Source organism: Aythya fuligula, chromosome 20 (assembly GCF_009819795.1).
Source record: "Aythya fuligula isolate bAytFul2 chromosome 20, bAytFul2.pri, whole genome shotgun sequence".
NCBI lineage: Eukaryota > Metazoa > Chordata > Aves > Anseriformes > Anatidae > Aythya > Aythya fuligula.
The window spans coordinates 1,522,301-1,543,608 of NC_045578.1; the positions used below are offsets into that span (position 1 = coordinate 1,522,301).

The 21,308-nt window shown below is 44.2% G+C and overlaps 1 protein-coding gene across 1 annotated transcript in view; it reads right to left on the minus strand.

The window, feature by feature from the left end:
* GALNT17 (polypeptide N-acetylgalactosaminyltransferase 17) overlaps positions 1-21,308 on the minus strand; it is a 212,301-nt gene that overhangs the window by 134,542 nt on the left and 56,451 nt on the right. Inside the window, exon 2 of the mRNA XM_032200736.1 lies at positions 19,717-19,900. Coding sequence (XP_032056627.1) covers positions 19,717-19,900 — 184 coding nt within the window. The remainder of the gene's footprint in view (positions 1-19,716; positions 19,901-21,308) is intronic.

Consider the following 21,308-nt stretch of genomic DNA (forward strand, 5'->3'; position numbering starts at 1 on the left):
AGTCAGGGAAGGAGTGGGGACCTCATATACCCGCACTGCTCGTGTGCGCAGAGCTATCGTTCTCTATCGGCAGGAGGAATGAGGCAAAGGCTTCGCATAAACACTGTGCTCTCTCTCTGGTGGCTTTGGTTGCGACCACAGGAATGGGAAAGGCAGCAATTTGAAAACAAATTAACCTCTGGTTTGTCAGCCTTCCTCACACGGGCCTCTGGCGCAAAAAGCAGCTGGGTTGAGGGAAGCTCTCTGCCCACAGCCATGTGCTATTGGACTTCAGCCCCCAGGCTTCACCACAGAGGTTCATTACTGTCGAGCTGACGTGTCGACAAACACTCGTGCAGGAGAACACCTGGTGCTTCTGTGCTCTCGTGGGGCCAGGGAGGCGGGAGAAGAGCTCAATCGCAAACATAATTAGAAGGGTCAGCAGAGAACTTGTTAAAACAGCAGGAATAATGACTACAAGAGATGGGAAGCGGTTTAGCTGGTTTGTTTTGTCTTCTAAGCATTTTAAACACAAAAGGGACTGATTCGGACTCTGCAGCGCTCTGTGTTTCAGGTGAAACAGAGAGGAACAGCACAGCCAGCCAGCACCAAGCCTGAGTCCCAGTAGGAGCAATGACGAAGGGCTCAGGGACAAGTCCCCAGGCATGCCTGTGCCTTTCAGCAATGTGCCGGCTACCAGACCACATCTGAGGTATCATCCCTCCTGCCCCTGCTCATCACCCTCTGGTAAGAAAGCATTCAGCTAATCACCAGACAGCACCCTCCAAATTCAGCTCCCAGGCCAAAATACATCTAGACTCAGGATTCAAGAGCGGCTAATTATACAAAAGGGAACACACACACACAGCCAGAGCTCGATTCTGGCACAGCTGCCATCCTTGGCCCAGACCATGGGCTTGTCTCTTCAGGGACTTGCAACTAATGAGATAAATGTGACACTTGAGAACATCCTCAGGGGGATTTGAGGCTAACCAGCAACAGGGAGAAGCTCTAGAATAAGCCTGTTGTGCTGAGGTTTTTCCAAGCTTATTCAGAACCTGAACTAACACCAAAGGAAATCATTTTTGCACAGGCTGGGAGACCTTTGCAGCTTCTCGTGTGTTCTAGGAGGACAATCCTAGGTTTTGTTTCTAATGCTCTGCTCACACCCTGGCCAGTCTGCTTGCAAGCAACTTTGAGTCCAGTAAAACTGGATTTCCAAAGCAACAACTGCATGCATTGTGAAAACTTTTACATTTAAAAAAAAAAATTACAATGGTGAGACGAACACAATATACATTTGCTGGTGTCATGTACTGAAATCCATTGAAATTCATAGACTTAAAGACCAGCACCTCTTCTTAAACTGACATTTGCCCACTTCCAGTTTTCCATCATTACCAAAAGCCTGGTTCGGAAACTTCTGTGCCCCCGGCACCAGGTGCTCAGCAGCAGAGCGCACATCAGCCTACGGACCCAAGGCAGTGCTGCCAGACACAGGCACTGTGCCAGTTTACAAAAGGGCAATACCTGGCCTTTTACATCAGAAAGCAGCACAAACTGGAGAAAATTCAAGTAGACTGCAGTTAATCCCTCATACTTCCGTCTTTGGTAAGTAAGAAACACTTGACTGGTAAAGCACACAACACCAGCTACTTGCCAACACCTGTAAACTAATTAGCACAGGTTACACACTGGCATTTTCCCCACTAAATCCTGCTCTGCTCAGTTAAATGTAGTTTGGAACCTGCTTTCAGGATTTATATCAAAATGCCATGAATCAATAGCAAAAAGAAACAGATCCCTTACGGTTTTGTGTCTCATTTAGATCAATGGGATATCAGAGTAAGAGGCATTTTATGCCCCATTAAATCATGCTTGACTATGTCCCATTAAATCATGCTGACAAAACTCTCAGGAAGTTTTGTCTTACTAACGTATCTCATCGGGGGGTTAAGTTACGGACCTCTCTGAGCTTTCATTGGGAAGTGTTGCTTGTCCTGAAGTACAGAAGAATGGGGTTTAATGAGGTTTTACTCCATCCTTGGTCCAGCAAGAAGGCAGATGGGTGCAGAGAACCTGACACCACCTCACTGTGGACACTTGCACCTTTCTTGGATCCAAGATCTTTATTTTACACAAAAGCCTAACTCTGCAATCAGGAGAACACACAAGGAAGCACATGAAATATAGCATATTTACAGGGGGTATCTTTCACAGTGACTTCTTTATGCAAGAAGCCATTCAGAAACAAATGAAGGATGAGGAGAGGAGATGGGGGGGAGGGAAAATACGTCTGAGTTTATGCCGAACAGCTTGCCATACGTCAGGCTGTATTAATCAAGTCAGCAAATTTTAAAACAAAACAAAAAGAATCACGTTTTGCTACTAGGCCTGTCTACTGCAGGAGGCTGCCTTTGAATCCTCTGATCATTTGTTTTATGCCCACCACATAGCTGTAAATCTACTCTTCAGTGCAGCAACTGAGATTAGGATGTTTATTGGCTGTCTGGGTGACAGAAAAGGGATATCATGTCATTTACTGCTTCGTGATCCCACGGCAGAAAAATAACCTGGAATCACAGCAAGCACTCCTGGAGCACAGGGAGGCCGCAACATGGCAAGTGACATTTCAAAATGCTTCTCTGCTCTGTGATTTAACGTGATCCACTCTATTAATTAATACACATCAACTGGCTCCTGGAGCACAAAGCTATTTCTATCTTGTACCAACCACCTTGAGTCACGCTGTCCGCTTTCAGGCGACTGACAACCAACCTCAGGCGGTCTCTGCACCTTTGCTGCCCCAGCACAAACCGCCACCAGCACACCTCGCCTGGATCCTAGCGCAGAGCAGGCACCCGTCAGTCGCAGCAGCCTGATCCTTCAGCTCCAGATTAAGCCACGCTGGCACAGAGCTAGCAGCAGATTTTTGTGCCTATGCTGTGACTCGATATACTGCACATGGTGCATCTCCTATGGATGGCAGGCACCGTCAGGTAGCACATTTCACCAAAAAAATGTAACAAAAGAAACACGACAATTTAAGACAATAACACATCATATTCTTTCAAAGCCCCTAACCATGGAGAACAGCACTGTCATCTTGTACTCCAGAAAAAAATAGTAGCAGACATTAGCCCACAGAAGAAGTCCAGGAGCAGCTGGACAGCCCTGCAGCTCACTCTGCTCCCAGGGCATTTTGCTCTCCAGATACCAAAAGTAGAAATATTGCTAGTGCTGAGATCCAGTAACCACTAATCCCAGATGCTGCATCAAAGACTGTATTCATCACTGACTCTAGAAATTATCTGCTACATTCTGCGATATGCCTCACTCAAGTCATCCACTCCTGACAGCACATGCATCCATTTTGCACAGAACCTCAAATCATTAAGACCATCATTTTTTCCTAATTTGTCCCTGCTGTACTGTCTCCGAGTCCTTCCTCCCCAATCCATATATAAATATGCCTACCAAAATTTTAAGTGAAGATTAAAAACCATTAAGCAGAAAGCATAGCTGTTCTCGTTCCTAGTGAGAAAGCAGAACTCCATAAATCTGAAGAGTCTGCTTTGGATGGATGTGCCCTGGGTCCCAAATACGCCCAGTGTTTTAAGGGTAATACCTGGATCTAGTCAAAAAGTAGGCTTCAACAGGCTGTCTGAAAATGATCCATCAGTAACCTGAATTTCCTAATGATGTATTTCTAATGAATCATTCCTCATGCCTGTAAAGCACCACAGATCATCCAGCCTGGAGCTGTCAGAAGCCATCTCTCCAACTGCACAATGGGGGTGCAATAAAATGCAGAGGTTTTTGTCAAGATCAAGACACAGATGAGCTGGAGGGAATATCAGGTGGTAAAGAGATATTAGGAAAACCACCACTGAAAGAAAAGTATCTGTTGCTGCAGACACAGAGCCCTGATGATGCTTTTAATCCACAGTTTTAAAGAAAGCAGAGAAAAACCTAACCTCACACACCCTGTGCCTTAAGACACAAGGGCAAAACACTCACCATCTGCTTTGAGAGACAGTTTTGCGTTGTACAGAACCAGACACAACAGTTTTGCCAGGAGCTGTTTTCCTCCAGGCTGGTGCTACCTCAGCAATACCCCAGGCACATTTTGGAGCATTCGCAGAGCTTCTTCTTACAGATCTGCCTATTGTCCCTTTGGGCTGCAAATGCCCCAAAGCTGATCTCTGCAACAGCCTCATCAGCACAAACCCTTCTCCAAAGGTCATTTCCTGCTCTCAACTTGGTAGATCTTCGCTGTATGGGATGCAGGTGCATCAGCGAGTGAAGCCAAAGAGAAGGTGTTAAGAAATGCTAACAAAAACCAAAACCTTCACGTAAAAGGAAGCAGTCACACATGCCTTGCAGCACAAGACAAACACCACACAGGGGTCCTGGGCAAGACCACAGTGCCCAAGCCAGACAGCAGAAGCCACATCAAAGCCTGCTAAGAGATGACTGCATCTTCCCCCAAGCTGCATTGTTATTTTTTAAACACGCAGCTAACCAGTACCTGAAGAGCAGCAAAAATTGAGGGAAAGCCAGAGGCAGTGCAGTGCAGGGGTCCCAGCCCCCCCACTTGCCTACCTTTGAGTTCAAATAAGCTGCAGTTGTGGTTCCTGATCCAACACAAACCTGCAAGCCTGCCCAACAGGCACACGATGCTCCGGCAGGAACACACTGGGCATCGTGTCCCAGCGCAGACCATCAGGCAGGCAAGTCTTCAAGGCAAAAGATACGTGGGGCAGAAAGGCAGCAAAGGGAATCCAGCCACCATGGGCCAGGCTCAGGTGCCACCGCTGCAAACTGCAGAGGGAGGGTGCAGCTCCTGAGCCCGTGTCGCAGGCAGGGCAGAGCTCACCCTGCCAGGAATGGCCGGCAGGCACGGGAACCGTTCAGGCAGTCACGCTGCATCCGTTCACCTCGTGCCATGGCACGCATCCTGCCCCACGCCACCACTGCCACCACCGAGACAGCCAGCCGCCTCTGTGCACAGAAGCATCCCTGTTCAGTGCCCCACAAAGCACAGGAGAGTTTTACAGTGTCATACATTCAATAACCAAGACAAGCTAGCAAAACTTTTTATATACTTTGTGTAGTGGGAAAGGCCACTAACAGGCTGAAAATCCCCATGACACGAGTCCCACCCTGTAAGACAGCACCAGCTAACATCAGTTCCGATTGATTTTCAACATCAGTGCAATGTGACTGTTGACATTAAGAGAAAAATAGCACACCCTACTTGGAGACTTACCTGCGGTGCTGGCTTTAAGTTTCCCATTTCCACCACAGCAGGAACAGTCACTACTTGACAGACGAAGAGGTGATGCAGAAGAATGCATGCAACTGCCCAAAAATGAATTACCAGCAGACCAGGAACTTAAAAGTCTGCTGTATGACCTTTCTATCACGTTAGAGTAAGTTCTTTTCCTATTTTCTCTCTGCTGATGCTCGACCCTCCCTGGGCTGCCCACTGCTTTGCACCCTCCCCTCAGCCCAAAGGGGGACCATTCCCCATCCTGCTCTTCCAGCACAGAAGGACAGGATGCCATGCACAGCCTGTGTGCTGTCACACAGGACAGGCAGGCTCTGCTCTGCATGGATGTCAAGTATGAAAAATACACACTGAAGAAAAGGTCAACACAGTAACAGTAGGCTGCTTTCCTGCAACGTTTGAACAATTTAATTGGTCTGACTAATGCCTGGCCCAGGAAAGCATTAGGCAGCATCACACAAGGTAGTATTGGAAGCACAAGGAGCTCTGTTCTGCTCTCAGCTTAAGGGATGCATCGATGGCCACAAGCCAGTGCTGGACTTGCTGTGGTGGCTGCCACAGGCAGAGGGTCCCAGCAGCAGAAGCCCTCCGAGCTAGCCTTGACAGCTGTTCAGGCTGATTGATCACCAGCGTACCTATCTAATGGCTACACCATCATTAGCTTTGACTCCACACCATTACTCATCTCTGAAAAAATGCCCTTCAGGTCTGTTCAACACACCATTCTCCTGCACCACACAAAGGACCAGAAAGCACATCCCTTCTACGTGCCCTTCTGGGATGCCAACATCAGGAGGAGGGCAAACACCCGTGCCTGCAAAACATCCCACATTTTTAGGGCTCTGTTGCTTCTGCATCCTATGAAGTTACCCCTGCAGCTACTAATGGGGGTCCCTTCTAGACCCTCTCCATCTCTTGTATATGATCAGCCACAATAAATAGCCACAAACTGAACAGAAAGAAGTAGGCATGAAAATCCATGCTAGTTGCAAGGTTGCACAAAATGGGCACAACCCTGTTCCAACTTGCCCATGGAGAGGGACAAAGTAGGCAAAGATTTTAGTGGTTTTGATTATGGAGACCACACTTCTTCATAAAAGATCTCAATGATAGCTTTTTCACAGCTGTCTTCCTCTCCTACATATTAGAGTGGCTAGATTTTCTTCCTCCCCTATTTTTTAATTCTGAGCACCAAGTAGTTCCCAAATCTGGCTCTTGAAGTTAGTTGTTAATCATTTCTTTGCTGGCCATCACACAAAATAAATCCAGCTAACGTGCTTATCCCTTGCTGACATTTCATTCTCGTATAAGGCTTGAGGGTTTGAATATTTAAATAGGCAAATATTCTTTTGATTAGTAGAATAAATGATTCTTGTTACTTATGGTCCTTAAAAACAGTTAGGCTTGCAAAAGTACTCAACTATGTTAGCAGAGCTTTTACAGGATTTTGTAGATTTTCCTACAAAGTGTGGTTCAGCACAAGAGAGAGTTCAACTTAATAAGCTCGTATATTTTTAAATACGTCTCCTACAATGATATATGGAATTGCAACATTAAAGCAAAGGTGCATAAAATAAAACTGGTTTAGAATTTCTGCACATTCAGTGGAATTCTCCCCTAAATTACTATCACATAGATTGCTGTTTTCCTAAGCTCTTGTAAAGCCAAGCTGGAGCAAACATTGTCTTGCAACTAAAAGAATCATCAATACATCTCTCAGTGCATAGGAAGCTCTGATCCTTTAGTTCCCAAGGCTGCACTGTCAGAGCAGTCCCCATACAAAACATGCTATAAATTTTGACCCATTATCCAGAGAGGGTACCAGGACTGTTTTGGTGTAGCAGGGTCAGAGCAGCAGGTTAATGCAGTTTGGCTTACAGTCCTGCAGGAAGCCTATGGGTGCCTATCACCAGGTATACACTTTTCAGGATAGTTCAGGTAATGACATCCACTGTCTCTGCTTCTTGCTTAGAGCCCCTGGGCTCTTGACCTGCTCCTCATCAGTCCCACAAGGACAACATACAGCATGACAAGGTAGGGCTAGACACAGACCAGTACTTTCATCCCATGGGGCCACATTGCAAGGAGGCAAATGTATCGCCCTTGGGACCAAGCCTGGATGTCCCTGGACACCATGGAAATCCCCAGAACTGGGGATTCTGAGGTCCGTTGAGTCTTCAGGAGAAGGAGCTTGCTCTCCTCTTAGCTAAGACACCAATAATTCAAGCAGTACTTGATGCCACTCAAAGTTGATAATATCATCTTTTTAAATGAGGGAATGAAGAAATTAGGTGGTGAACCCCAAGTCCAAAGGAGGTAAGTGGGACTCAGCAACAAAACCCACAGGTCCCACAGCACTGGCTCTGCCAGTCTGTTGACCTATCTGTAACCCCAGGCAATGCACAACAGACAGGAAGAAAAATTAAGGTTTTTGTCAGTTTGTTTGAAAATGGTCTACTCCAAACAGAGCTGAATGCTGAATATTGTCAAAATAGGCATGGATTGAGGGAACAGGCTTTGAAAATTGTTGCCTATAGCGTTTTACAAAGACAGGCATCATGTCATCAAGGCGAGAAGCACCCTGACCTCCTGTGGGGTGCAGATCCAAAGCAAAGCCTGCCCTTGACTTCACCAGCACTGTGCTGAGCAGCCCCTGCGCCTCCACTGAGGAAGGAGCAGCACTGTGCCAGCCAGCATGGGAATGCTGACTCTGCTACAATGGGGCAACCACAACCTTCGCATTACAGGCTTCTAAGTGCTCAGAGGTCACAAGATGAAAGGCAGTAATGTAAAACTGTGAATTAACAGTGTATGTTTTGACACCCTCTATTAGAGGTGTCAGCTGCTCATGTAGCCGATCACGCAGACACCACACTGGATGTGGCTAATTAAGAGACGTTCAGACTAAGGCAGAAGTCAAAGCTTCCTGATAGGTCAGCACAGAGACACTGGTATTGCCAAAGGACAATTTACTCCACCCTTCTCTCCAAGGTATGTTTATCTTGCTGTCAGGTGTAATTGATGCTGCTACTTTTGGGGTTCACTTGCTGGGAAGTGAATTCTCGCCCTGGCAGCATCTCTCAGGACAGCAACTTTGGGGCAGCAAGCACCCAGCAGCCTTACACAAACAGCTTCACAGCTCTGCTTTGGTACATTGGTATAGAACTGTCACAGCCATAAGCCTTGCCCGCCAAATTTAATATTCAGTCCTTCCTATATGGCCTTACCTTCAGAGCTTCTTACTAGAATAGATCTCATGGAAACTCAAGATTTTGACATCCACTGCATGTACTTAGGGCAGTGAATAAGAAAAGTGGCTAACACTTGTGCTGCCTTGAACACCAGGTGGAACAATGCTACTGCTCTAACAGGTAGTATAAAAGTGATGAATTTAAAAGAAACAGCTGATTTTTAGAGATAACTTTTCTGGGTAATAGCAGTTCCATTCTGCTAACTGGTTTATGAACTGGCAAGATGAAGAGGTTTTAAACCAACCTCTTCCGTTATGTACAGAAATCACCTCCTAAATTTACATAACCTGTCAAAATTGGACCAGGTCCAGCAGAGGGGTGTTGCTCAGCCCTGCGTGGCAAATTTCTGCGTGCTGAAAAATTGAACAGAGGGAGCTCTGCAGCCCCAGCAGGATCCTGCTGGAGCCAGCACCACCACCTTCCGCACAGCACAGACTGCTCACAGAGGTTACAGTTACCTACCACTGGGTAACAGACGCAGGTCACTTGGTCTGGGAAAAAAAGCAAGTCAGAAGCAATACCAAAGAGATGTAAAATAAAGAATTAGGTTGATTTAGGTCTGCATTTCTAGTTGTATTCCATTTTTGGTTACCTGTTAACTGAATTCAACTAACTGGCTAAAAAATATTGCTGTCCCCTGTTAGTGGCAGTGGACATTAAGCACAGAGAGGGCAAGAAGCTTCTTGAAGACTGGAGAGGTGTTTAGGGACAGAGTTCAAAAGCAATGACTGGCCACATTGTCCATAGTCTTGTTTTTCATGAAATAATTGTTTTCTGCTGCAAGAAGCACAAGAGGCCAAGAATACACTCCAACATGCCAGAAGTTTCTCTCTGTTCCACAGATAAAAATACACACCACCACTGCTGTTCTGTGGTTAAATTTGCTCCTGGATGAATTTTATACTCTTACCTGCTGCACTCTCCTCTGGGAGAAAACAAACAAACAAACAAACAAAGCACGCACACACACACACACACACAACGAAAACACAGGAGAGACAACACTGGGAGACAAAACTGACAGGCACAGAGACCAAGCATGCAGAAGAGAGGTAATCCAGCTTAGGCGGGCACAAAACACAACGCCATTCGCATACCTACTAGGCAGCTCAGAGAGGAATCCAACCCAACACAGCCAAACACAACCTGAACTGCTACACGGTTAAGAATCAAAAAACTTGTCTGTAATTTTTAACTATGAGCTGGAGGCAGTATAGTGAGGAATTTCAAGTGTGCCCCATAGTTTAGGTATCAGACCTTTTCTCTTTTTTTTGCTAAGCCTATTAAATGCCTGCCTTTATCTACAGACATCCAAATGACAACAGGTTCACAGCTATCTAGCACAGACACTTTGGAAAAGTCTTTTACTATTACTTAAACCCAAACAACATGATTTAAGACTATAGATTTGTTTGCTGCTGCAACTGAAAAACTAACAGGAGTATCTAAAGGCCAACACATTGGAAGTCAGCTCCTTTCTCACCCTGCCACAACCAACAACTCCCAAAGGAGACAGAAGCACAGTGCAACTTCAGGCCATAAATACAGACTAGCTTATTAGGTACATTTTCAGGCAGCAATGGCTATGATATACTTGCTGTGAGCAGACACCAAAAAGGAAGTAAACATGTTTGGAAATACATATAGTGATACATGGTCCACACCTTACCAATACACACTTGTCATTTATTTATATATATTATCAGAGATTTGGGGCCACATCTGATATTTGCTAAAGATGAGCAAACACCCAAAAGCCACAAAACCAGAAGATTCAGGAGTCTTCTTCCCTCTCTCCCTCACCTCATGAATGCTGTCTGACTTTTGTCTTAGGTCTCATGGGGAGCCAATAAAAACCTAACACACAAAATCATATCCCACCTGCACAGCCAAATTCAACAGATTAATTAATATACATCCAAGACTTGACTTCTCTTTTGTCCCTGCAGCCGGCAGATATTCACAGACTCTCTCCCAGCCCAGCACATGCTCTGCCTCGCCACAGAAAACCGCTTTGTACTTTGTATCGATGCAGCTGAAAACCTGGGAGGTAAATTCTTATATATCAATGGTGCACTGATTGGATTGAATGATTTACTGAGGATTGGGCTGCAAGGCACCGTGACTAAAACACAATACATTATAAATCATGTTACAATCTTCTGCTGTCTCTGCACACACATTGTGTGCATCCAGGCAGGTTCAAGCATGCTCAAGTTTCCTTAATCCAGCCAAATTTACTGCTTCTCAGCTTTTACTCATATATCCATACCAGGTTCAGTCTTTAAATCTCAGTAGAAAAACAAAGACTTCCATATCCTTCTGAACTGATGACAAATAAGTCCACAAACTAAAGCTATTGACTTCAAACAAGCTTCATTCAAGTTCCGTTCACAAAAATAAAGCTTCACCAGGAAATGAATTGATCTTCATTTGGCTTTTGTAAAGATTATGAACGAGCTTAAAAGAAAGCAAGTGTTCAGACTGCTATTCAAAATGCCACTTCCTAATCACGCTCCATTCATTGATTGCTTATTTTAGGTCCTATTTTGCTGATTCAGTTGCACATGTCTTCTTGCAAAAGAGATTATCAATATTAAATCAATTGTATCTACCCTATGAAGTACATGGAACAGAAAACCATTTTCTATTACCCAAGAATTTTAAAAGACCTAACGCTGTCTGGTACAGTTTTATGCTTATAGATTCAGAACACAGGATTCTCATAAATTGAATTTCTGATCATTAAACCTCTAAAACTCATTGAATTTCTTCATGAAAGGTTTTTTGTTTTTAATTCCTACCTTATTTCCAGTAACTATTTCTCAGAAATGTTGTGCTTTATATTTTTTACAACTGCGGGTATCAAAAATATACATTACAATTTATATATTTAGGTACATACAGACATTTTAAGTGCACATTACTTACTCAGCAAGTTCTAACAAGAAACGATCTCCTAAGTTGGAAAAATAGGATGTGCAGAATAGGATTTATTTTTGTGACAGGCTCTTGCAATAAAGTTATTAGGTTCAGACAGGTCTAAGGGACATAAAAGCCAGAGCCATTATGAGTGTCACATCCACTTACCCGTCTCTCCCCATGCACACAAGCTATTTCACATAAATGAAGAAAAAGAGTCATTGGGAGACCCTCAGTGGAGGATTGATTGAATGGCCCCAACTCAGGGACAGTGAGGAGGAGAAAAAAAATAATGAATTTTTAAATTATTTCAACAGATTCAAGCTTTGTGGTTGACCATCCTCCAAAACATGCCGTCGACTGCAGGACAGACTCACCCAGCTCCCCGTGTCACTCGGCTCTGCCACCCATCCCTGCGCCCTTCCAGCCAGCTGAACACACACTGCGCTGCCTTGGATGCTGGAGAACTAAATAAACGGCTTCAGGACCAATGCTGGCAGACAGCGATGCTTGACTCATTCCTCTGCCTGCCTTGGCTGTGCATATACAACTGATTCAGAAGCTCCTGAGGCAACAGAAAAGCTCTCTGCAAGACAGACAGGTTGGTAGCACAAACACACAAGCTTTGTTTCCTTTGGAAGGCAATTTAGAAGAAGCATATCCAAATCTTAATTTGGTTTACTTATTTCCCTAAGTATGATTTAGTCAGAAGTATTTCTAACGCAGGTATTTTTCAGTGCAGGAGTTCAGAAGAGGGCAAAAGCTGTTTGTTAAACTATACTAATGCTATCCTCCTCCTAAGCATGTGCTTAATACTTATGTTTACACCAGTAAATGTTTTATGGCACACTTCACATACATTAGTCTTCCCTGAAGCATCATGTTCCAAACTCAGAAGAATGGGGAATAATTTTGTAGTCAGGAAGGGAAATATGACAATTAGTGGAATCCATTGCATAAAAAAAATCAGGTACTGTGTATACAAAGCCAGGGTCACGGTGTTTCTAGATTACACTGATGCAGAATAATGATACTAAGAGAATCCCGTAATAGCCACTAAACAACTCCAGAGTAACTTTCCCAGAAGCACTTTCTTACCAATAAAGTTAAAAAAGATGCTTGGGACTTCTAAGCACCAAAGGCTTTTGACACTGACTTCATGCAGAGCACATGTAGCTGTCAGACAAACCCTACTGCAAGAATCTTTACTTCAGAAGAAAAACAAAGTTGTTCTGTGTCTCTATGTACATCCAGAATAAAAGGTAAAAACAAACATTTCAGTAGGAAGTTAAAGTAACCAGCAAACACCAAGCACAGCTAGAAAAGCATGTCTTTAGAGACTTCTCTTGCCCAGTTTTCAAGAAAAAAACACTTTTCTTCTTTCCACTTTGACTTTTGGAAGTCCAGTAGCCAATCCCTGCATACATACGTACCGGGATACCACTAAAAAATAAAGATCAGTATCAGTATGTATTCAACAGTGCAGTGGTTTGTATCAGTGCTGGAAAAGCAACGCAGGGATAAAGCAGGCAGATGTGGGGCTTTTTCCTGGCGCAACCCACCCCAAGGCCCGCAGGAGATGCAGCACAGCCAGGGACAGGTGGTGCCAGGCTGTGTGCAGACTGGGTGCCTGCTCCTCACCTCTCCCGTACCTGATGAAGCAGGGGAAGAAGAGCCACAACCTTTCAGCTCTGAAGCTGGATTTGCTGCATTTGCAGGTATCTTCCTATGCCCGTGAACCTCACATCAGAGAGGGGACAGATCTGGCACAATCTCAAGCGTTCCTTTGGAGAGCACAAGGAACACGTGCAGCCTGGCAGGCTAAAGACATGTAAAGCAACACAGAGCCCTAGAAACACACAGAGATGGGACAGACCTGGCAAGACAGTGTGCTTGGGTAGAAAACATCCAGCAAACAGTCTCTGAACAGCAAAGCAGAACCCTGTTACAAGGAATGGTTCCTTTTGGCTAGAGTCTTGACACTGACACTCACTACTTGGTTTCTTTACTTTTTCTCTCAGAAGATGTTCAGGAGGCATCTTTCCAAGCATTGGAATGTGTTACTTTGTCCATGCTGCAGCCACAAAATGCCAAGGGCAAGAGTTTTGTGCGCAGTGATGGTTCAGACCACAAGCATCTAGCATCAGAATGGCTCAGGCTGGAAGGGACCTCACAGCTCACCCAGTTTCAACCCCTGCCACAGGCAGGGACACCTCCCACCAGGTGAGGTTGCGCAGGGCCTCACCAACCTGGCCTTGAACACCTCCAGTGATGGGGCATCCACAGCTTCTCTAAGCAGCCCGTGTCAGCGCTGCAAGTAAGAGAGAAGATACACCCCTACTTCTGTGTTGTTTTTTTTTTTTAATTATTATTTGTTTGTTTTTTGTTGTAGTTTGTTTGTTTTTGTTTTGTTTTTGTTTGTTTGTTTGATTGTTTTCCCTAGAGATGAAAGTATATTTTAAGACACTCCCATGTACCATTAAAGCAGGACTTCTCATCTGAAACACCATCGTGGCTTTTCTCCTTCTTATATGGCCTTGGTTCCTTGCTAGTTTTTCCTTCACTTACTTGAAGAAGAAAATTAATACATCCTGCCTCTTCCTTGCTATTGTTTGTAGACAGGATTACAAGAAAAGAAAAAGAAAAAAAGAAACCCCTTGCAAAAGCTAAGATAATGTATCGTGCACACAAAAGAAAGGGCTCTTTTGATCTCCTTGGTCTGCAATATACAGCAAGGACTGCTATTTCTCAGCAAACATCACCATTGTTAATTCAAACAATTTGTTTTCGTCTTTTAAGCACTGTCCTTCTCCTCAGACTCATTTCATCAAGCCTGGCTAAACACCCTAGGGCTAAGCATGACTAAGCAACTTGCATCATATCACAAATGTGTGACTCCAGAAATGTTTCAGCTACTAAAGAAACTTGAAACCACCAGTGAGGAGCTCTCTCACGTGCTACAATAATATTTGCAGATCTCAGCCACACTTAACAAGAAGAATATGCTCGTTTGGGGGGAGGGAGTGGAGCTGGGGGGGGGAAAGAGGCAATAAACACTTGTTTCAAGCAAACCTTGAAGGAGCTCATACGCCTTCCAGTTTGAAAGGAAATGAAACGCTAAGACACACGATGCCAGATGCATGAAGCACAGGGCAGTCTCCTGCCCAAATCATGAGAAATCCTGAGTAAGTATCACATTCCAGTATCTTGGTACAAAGAGAAAACCGAGATCAAGGCACCTGCAAAACCTGGTCATTTCAGTTATTCCCACAGTGGCAGAGACCTACTTTTCTTCACAAGAAAATAAATAAATACTGTAGGACACGAAACCTCCAGATCTTCCTGGCCCTGGCTGAGCCTTGTGGCACAAACCACTGCTGACCTCAGCATCTTTGTGGGAGGCAGAGACAGCCAGCATCCAGACCAGGATCAGAGCATCTCGGGTCCAGCATAAGAGAGACACAAATGCAGATCTCACAGGCAAGGGACTGAATTGCTGATCTCTAAGGCCCATGCTCCTGGACAGTCCTGATGTAACCAAGTCATATCCGCATTCACTACTTCCCAAAAGTTGTATGCAATTTTGAGTATTTAAAAAAAAGTCTGGTTTCTCAACACCTCTGTAACTTAAGTGGAGGCTGAGACCCAAGGAACCCCCACGGCAGAGGCCAAGGGGCTCTCCGTAGGTGCAAAGACTTCAAAGTCTGCAATGCCTCCTGCTACAGCAGTTTCTCCACCCCAGAACCTGTTCAATCGCTAAATAAAAATAAAGTCAAGAATGGGCTTAGTTCCTTTAAGTTGTGAGAGAACAGCCCAAAGTCTCCTTTATAACTCTGTCTTTCCCACTGTGCCCCACTCAAAGAAAGAGCCTCAACCAGGAGCTACACAGAAGTCTCTGGCAATAAAACCAGTTGAAGCCAGATGGTGCTAAAAAGCCCAATTGCTCCCAGGCTCCCAAGGAAGGCAGCTACGAAAATAAAAGGGTGATTCAGCCACTTGAGACACTTGAGTGTAATGGCTCTGACTCAACCCCCAGACACGCCACTGGGAAAAATAAAAATCAAGTCAGCAATATGTAACTGTTTAATCTTCAGGAACTGCCTCGGTGATGGTTGAGCTCTGCCCAGGACACTTCCCTAAGGCCACGTGGACCAGCTAATAAACACAAACCTTTTACCAGTTGCATGCTGTGAAGAAAACAAAAGCAGATCATGCTCCCTATGTACCACCATCCCCTAACCTCCCAATGTTTTCCCATGCTCTGCCTGAGCCACATACAGGAATTAAAGGCAGGCAGTGGGAAGGGGTAGGGGCTCCCAGCTAGGAAGCCCTCAAAACTGCTGAACACTAAACTTGAAGAAATTACCCATCACTTGCACTGTTTTTCTTCCTTACTTTAATATCTTGTGTTGACTTGAAGCTTGCTTGCATGAGAACAGCTGCTCAGAGATTGGCAGCAGCAGGAATATATCATCTTCACCCAATGATTCAATAGTCCTCACAATTGTGGGTATTATTTTTCTTAAATCTACTCCTTAATCCCATAATGCCATAAAACACCACTGAATCAGAGCTTAGCAGGATTCCAGGCAGGAGCAGACTTTTAAAGCGATAATGAGAACTTCACATTTATTTTAGATAGGATAGAGAAGAGAGAAGAACGCACCAGATGGGCAGATTATTTCATAGTTCTCCTTAATATGATTTCTTCAACCTGAAGCATCTGGTAATTCCACTATCAGAGATTAGATACTAGTTAAGATGGACTGCCACGCTGATCTAACGCAGCAATTTTTTGTTCTCTTGCTACATGTAAGAGGGGCTCCCATTAAATCATATAACACAGAATAAAAATAGAGGTGCATAAAATCTGGTATGAAAGTGGGGAACGTTAGCAGCCCGTAGGATCCCATGTAAATATGCTTCACATCCAATAAAGAACATAACACATCTTAACATACACACACACCAAAACCTTCACAGGCACACAGAAAACGCTGTGAATTGATCAACCAGGAATCTCACAGGCCAGCCCCATTCTCACCAGTTTTTGCAGGAAAACACGGACAGACAAAATATCTCCAGCCCATTTTTGGAAGATGTGTGTAGAAGCTCTGTAGTCCACCAGCAGCACCTTAGGTACTTTTGGAACACGCGTAAGTCTCATCTTAAAGTCCAAAAATACAACCAAGATAGCTAGAAACACATTGTTTATGCCCATCTTGTACCCCCACTGACTCAAACTTAAGGCCCCTTGCCCCAAAATACTAGTCCTGATTTCCTTTAGCCAAAGAAGCAGCTTTAAGGGGGGAAAGCAGAATACTTCCCTGACTCACTCCAAAAGCACATTGCATTGCACACCCAACACAACCCTTCCTAGTCAGGAGAAGGCCAGGATCACCAACATCAACCAGCTCAAGGTCTTACAGGCACAACTGCCTCGTGGTATCAGCACCGCGCATACTTTTCATATATCCATGTAATCAGCAACACCTTTTCAGGAAGCCTTCCAAGGTAAAGCCCAATACTGCTCAAGGGGGAAAGAGCAGAGGAGATTTCTTACCTTCCAGCCCAGATGAGCAGCCTCAGCTTTTAAGTAAAAGAAACTCTCTAAAATAAACTGCGTTTTACAGCCACAATTTGCTGATCAACTAAAACGAGACATCACAAAGGGAAGAAGGGAAGAACCCTACCTTCTCCAAAGCTTCTCTGGAAGCACCCTCCCGAACCCAGCAATCCTGGAGGATCTCCTCCAGGGCCAGTGGCCTCTGTCCTTTCCACTGCTTCTGGGAGGGACTGGAAAGGCCCTTTGCTGAGACTCGTGATACCTTTTCATTGCCAATGTCTGCTTGCTGATCACCCTGAGCAGGGACACATGTGTCTCTGACCCCCCCTTTGCCATGTTGACCACAAGGTGCAGAGTATTTAAATGCAGTGCAATTATAAAACGTGTCACATTTCCCCCTAAAGCTCGCTTCACTTTAGCCACAGTCACAAACAGGAGGCAGGAAAAAGAACCACAAGGTCTGACCCAGCACAGCTCAGCACTCAGGAGAGCACCACTCGATCTCATTCATCTTTTTGTTTTAAAAAAGAGAAAATTAAAAGGACAGAATCACAAGAGTGACAGCCACTGCTAGGAGCAGCCTGCGACCATCGGCATTCCGGACATCAAACAGCCTTTAGTGGAACCAAACAAGCCTCACTATTATATTTAAAACTAATACATGCTTTGTAATGCTTATCAGCTGGAGGGTTTTCAACAGTTTTTCCCACTAATGCTGCAATTTCAAAACCATTTAGGCTAATTTCCTTTGACTTGAATCTATTTTAATCAGAGACCAGGATACTTGACTTAAATGGTTTGCATTAAACCCTTCATAAAATCAGCCATAAAATTGCATGCACAAAATAGCGAATGGATCTTGAAGTCAGAAGCAGAAAAAGCTGAAACTTTTCAAATCTTCCAGCAAAATTAAAACCTATTTCACAACCAGACCAACTGCTCTCTTACAACACCAAGACAACTGAACTCTTAAAATAAAAAAGCAGTAATAACCAAAACACCATCCTGAAGATCTTGCATAGATAAAATACACTAAGTTATGCAACTGCAGTACCCACAAATTCTCTCCTCCGAAATATTAGTCTAGCTCGAAAATGATGCATATTTAATAAATTACTGTGTCTGCTCTGTCCTCTCCACCACCCTCCTATGAAATGACTGATAGTGGTACTGAGGAAAATACAATGCAAACCTAAAAATGTCAGAATTAATCCTTTTCTTCCCTGGAAGATCTGAAAAAACATTAATGCTCAAATTAATTCTCACAAAGTAATGCTGGCTCTGCTAGAAGTCAGAGTTCTGGATGAGAAATGAAAATAAGAAGCTCAGACTCAGGTAACTGCTAGAGAAGGTCTCACTTCAAGGATTTGTCATTGTACTGGGATTTGCATATCATACAGCCAAAGGTGCAATTTCTACCTGCAATTCATTTTGTCCAGACAAACCATACCAGCAGAATTGGAGGCTGGGCCTCCACTCCTTTGAAAACTCATCCAAATATTTCTGTTGTCAGTGGCTGACAGCCTTGGAAACTATGAGTGGCTGCTTGAAATTCATGCAGCATGCAGAGAAGTGAAGGAACAAAAGCTCTCCATGCTCTCACATCGTTAACAATTTGCCAGGATGCTGGAGACATGTAGCTGCATCCCCTTGCCGCATGATTTTCAGTGGTTTGCAGATGCCAAGCAATAGCTTTGTCACCACCCTAATGACACAGGTATTTTTCAGAATCTAAATCTCTCTCAGTCGTGTTATTTTTATTTATTTTTTTAATCAGAGCTATCACTCCAGCCTTAACAAATTGACACTTTCCTATTTTGAGGAGCACTTTACTAGCCATATCTAAAATTAACTTTCATGAAGATAAACTTACAGTATGTCTTCTCTCACACTCTTAACAATGATTTGGCATCTCATTTAAAGTGAGTTGGTGCTTAGTAGGTAATCATCATCATCATCACCACCTTAAAAGTTCATTCTGGTGAAATAGCATAGAGAGCATATTGCCACTGAATCCACTGGGATCCCTTCACAGGCATCTGCGCAGCGGTGTCACTGCCAGGAGATATCTGTTACTCTTTCTGCTCAGTATTTTAAGCCTTTTCCCATGCCATCCTCCTGCCACAGCAGTTCAAGAGGGTTACAGTGCTCCAGCCCCATGCCTCGTAGCATCCCTTTGGGGACAACTGAAGCCCAACAGGAGATCCCCAGGCAGCATCACAGGAGGACTGCGCTTGGAGGAGCGCGGAGGCAGCCGGAGAGCCCCAGAGGTGTTGCAGGGACATGAAGGAGCTGACAGGGGAGGAGGGAGGGTGAGTCCTGGCACGCTTTTACAGCATAATAAACACCACAGGCCAATAGCTCAGTGAACAGCTCTTTGCTGACGAGAGCAGATGTGAGCTTCTGACCACATTACTACCACCCAAAATAATATATTGCTTCAGGGAAATAGGGAGAGAGAGAGAGAGAGAGAGAGAGAGAGAGAGAAAGAAAAGTGGGAAGAAACCAGCCTTTTCTTTTTTTTTTCCCTGATAAATTGTCTTTATGAACAATCCTGATTTCAGCCAAACTGTGTTGGCTGCTCATTATTGAGCATTGCCCAGCAAACAGCAAGCAGGGAAGAGCAGTCTTGCCCAGGAACATGAAGGTAACCACCACTCCTAGCTCCTGAGCAACACCTCCTTCATGAAGCAACTGGTACTTACTTGGTTGGACGATAATCTGGTATGGAACGATCCAGTGAAATTTTCTCACTGAGGTAGGAGTTGTAGCCGTATTTCTCATGGGGTCCCTTAGCTTTCTCCTCCTCCTCAGGGGACAGGGTGGCTGGAAGCCCACCTTTGCCACGTCCACCATAGCCTTCAATGAGACCAAGTGACTTGGACAGACCTCGAGAGAAAGAAAGCCACCATCACTGTTAAATTCATCACTGTTACTTCCAAGCCAACGCAGAAACAAAAAATCTGAAAAGCCAGAGTTTTTTATTTTGGTTTTCTGAAAATATTTCTAATTCTAGATTTTTGGTCCAATGTAGGAAGGAAAATGACTCAAATTTTGAAATTCTTCACAGCTCAGGCCTACTGTTACCAATGCTCTACCACCTGCATCCAACCGATAACCTGTCCTAGGGATCTGTGCATTTATTTAGTTGTTCAGAAGGTTATTTAGACCTCCTTCCCACTCTACGAGATGTAATTACATATAAGGTTAGATGTCCCCAGGAGAAGGATAGGTTGAACACAGAATAAGAATAAAATTGGGTTGGTTAACTGCCAGCTGAATGAATTTTTGCTCGGTATGAACAGTGAACAGCATACAAATGCTATGGATTTAAAAACAATTTCCCCTCAAAGCTTTCTTATCTTTTAAAGTATAGCATTCCCAGACCTTTATCAAGTGGAATTATTTATTTATATCTGCATAGCTCAAGGAAATAGGTAAAGTTCAAAATGAGCTGCACAAAAAGAAGCTATATTGATGATTTGGTGCTGATTGTGGCAAGCCAAGTTCATGCTCATGTTATTATTTATTACACAGGACACCTGGAATTTGAATATTTTTCATTAGCAGAGACTCACACTTTTCTTTGTCAAAAAAAAAAATCTGATGGATTTTTTTTTTTTTTTTAATTAAGACACCAGAATATATTTCTTTTTGTTTTAATAGCAGAGTCCTGATTCTGAGAGCAGAACAGACTGTCCTCACCACTGGTATTTATGAAAAGACAGCAACATTCAGGTTGTTCCCTGGGCACAGCTGTCCAAGCGTGTGGCCCAGCTCCCAAACCTGCTGTGGATTTCTGTTGCCCCAGACCAAATGCTGCCTGACCATTTACAAGATACAGATTTTAACACTATTTTCCTTAAAAAGCAGTATTGCGAGGCAGTAAGAAAATCACCTATGAATATAAATCACAGTTTGAAACACTTGAATGGAAATTATTATTATTCCTTCTGACAAGGTACCTCTAAACAGCCCTCCCTGCTAGAGAGCTTCTGAGAGTTGATGGAGTCTCTCTGACCGCACGGGGCTTGATTAGATTTTATCCGAGGACAGTACTAACAAATCAACTGCGAGGAGAAGCTGACTGTGACATGGGGATGGATTAGATACCCAAGCTGCCTTTTTCCATCTGTAAGCTCAGCAACAGCCAGAGGAGTGCACCAAGAAAGCCAGTTAAGGGGAAGCCTTTGGGCCTGCAAAAGGCCAACAGACCGCTCTGCAAACCTAACCCCAAGCCGCGGGAAGGAGAAGGGTCAGCTCACTTCCAAACAGACAAGGCACCAGTTTCCTTTTG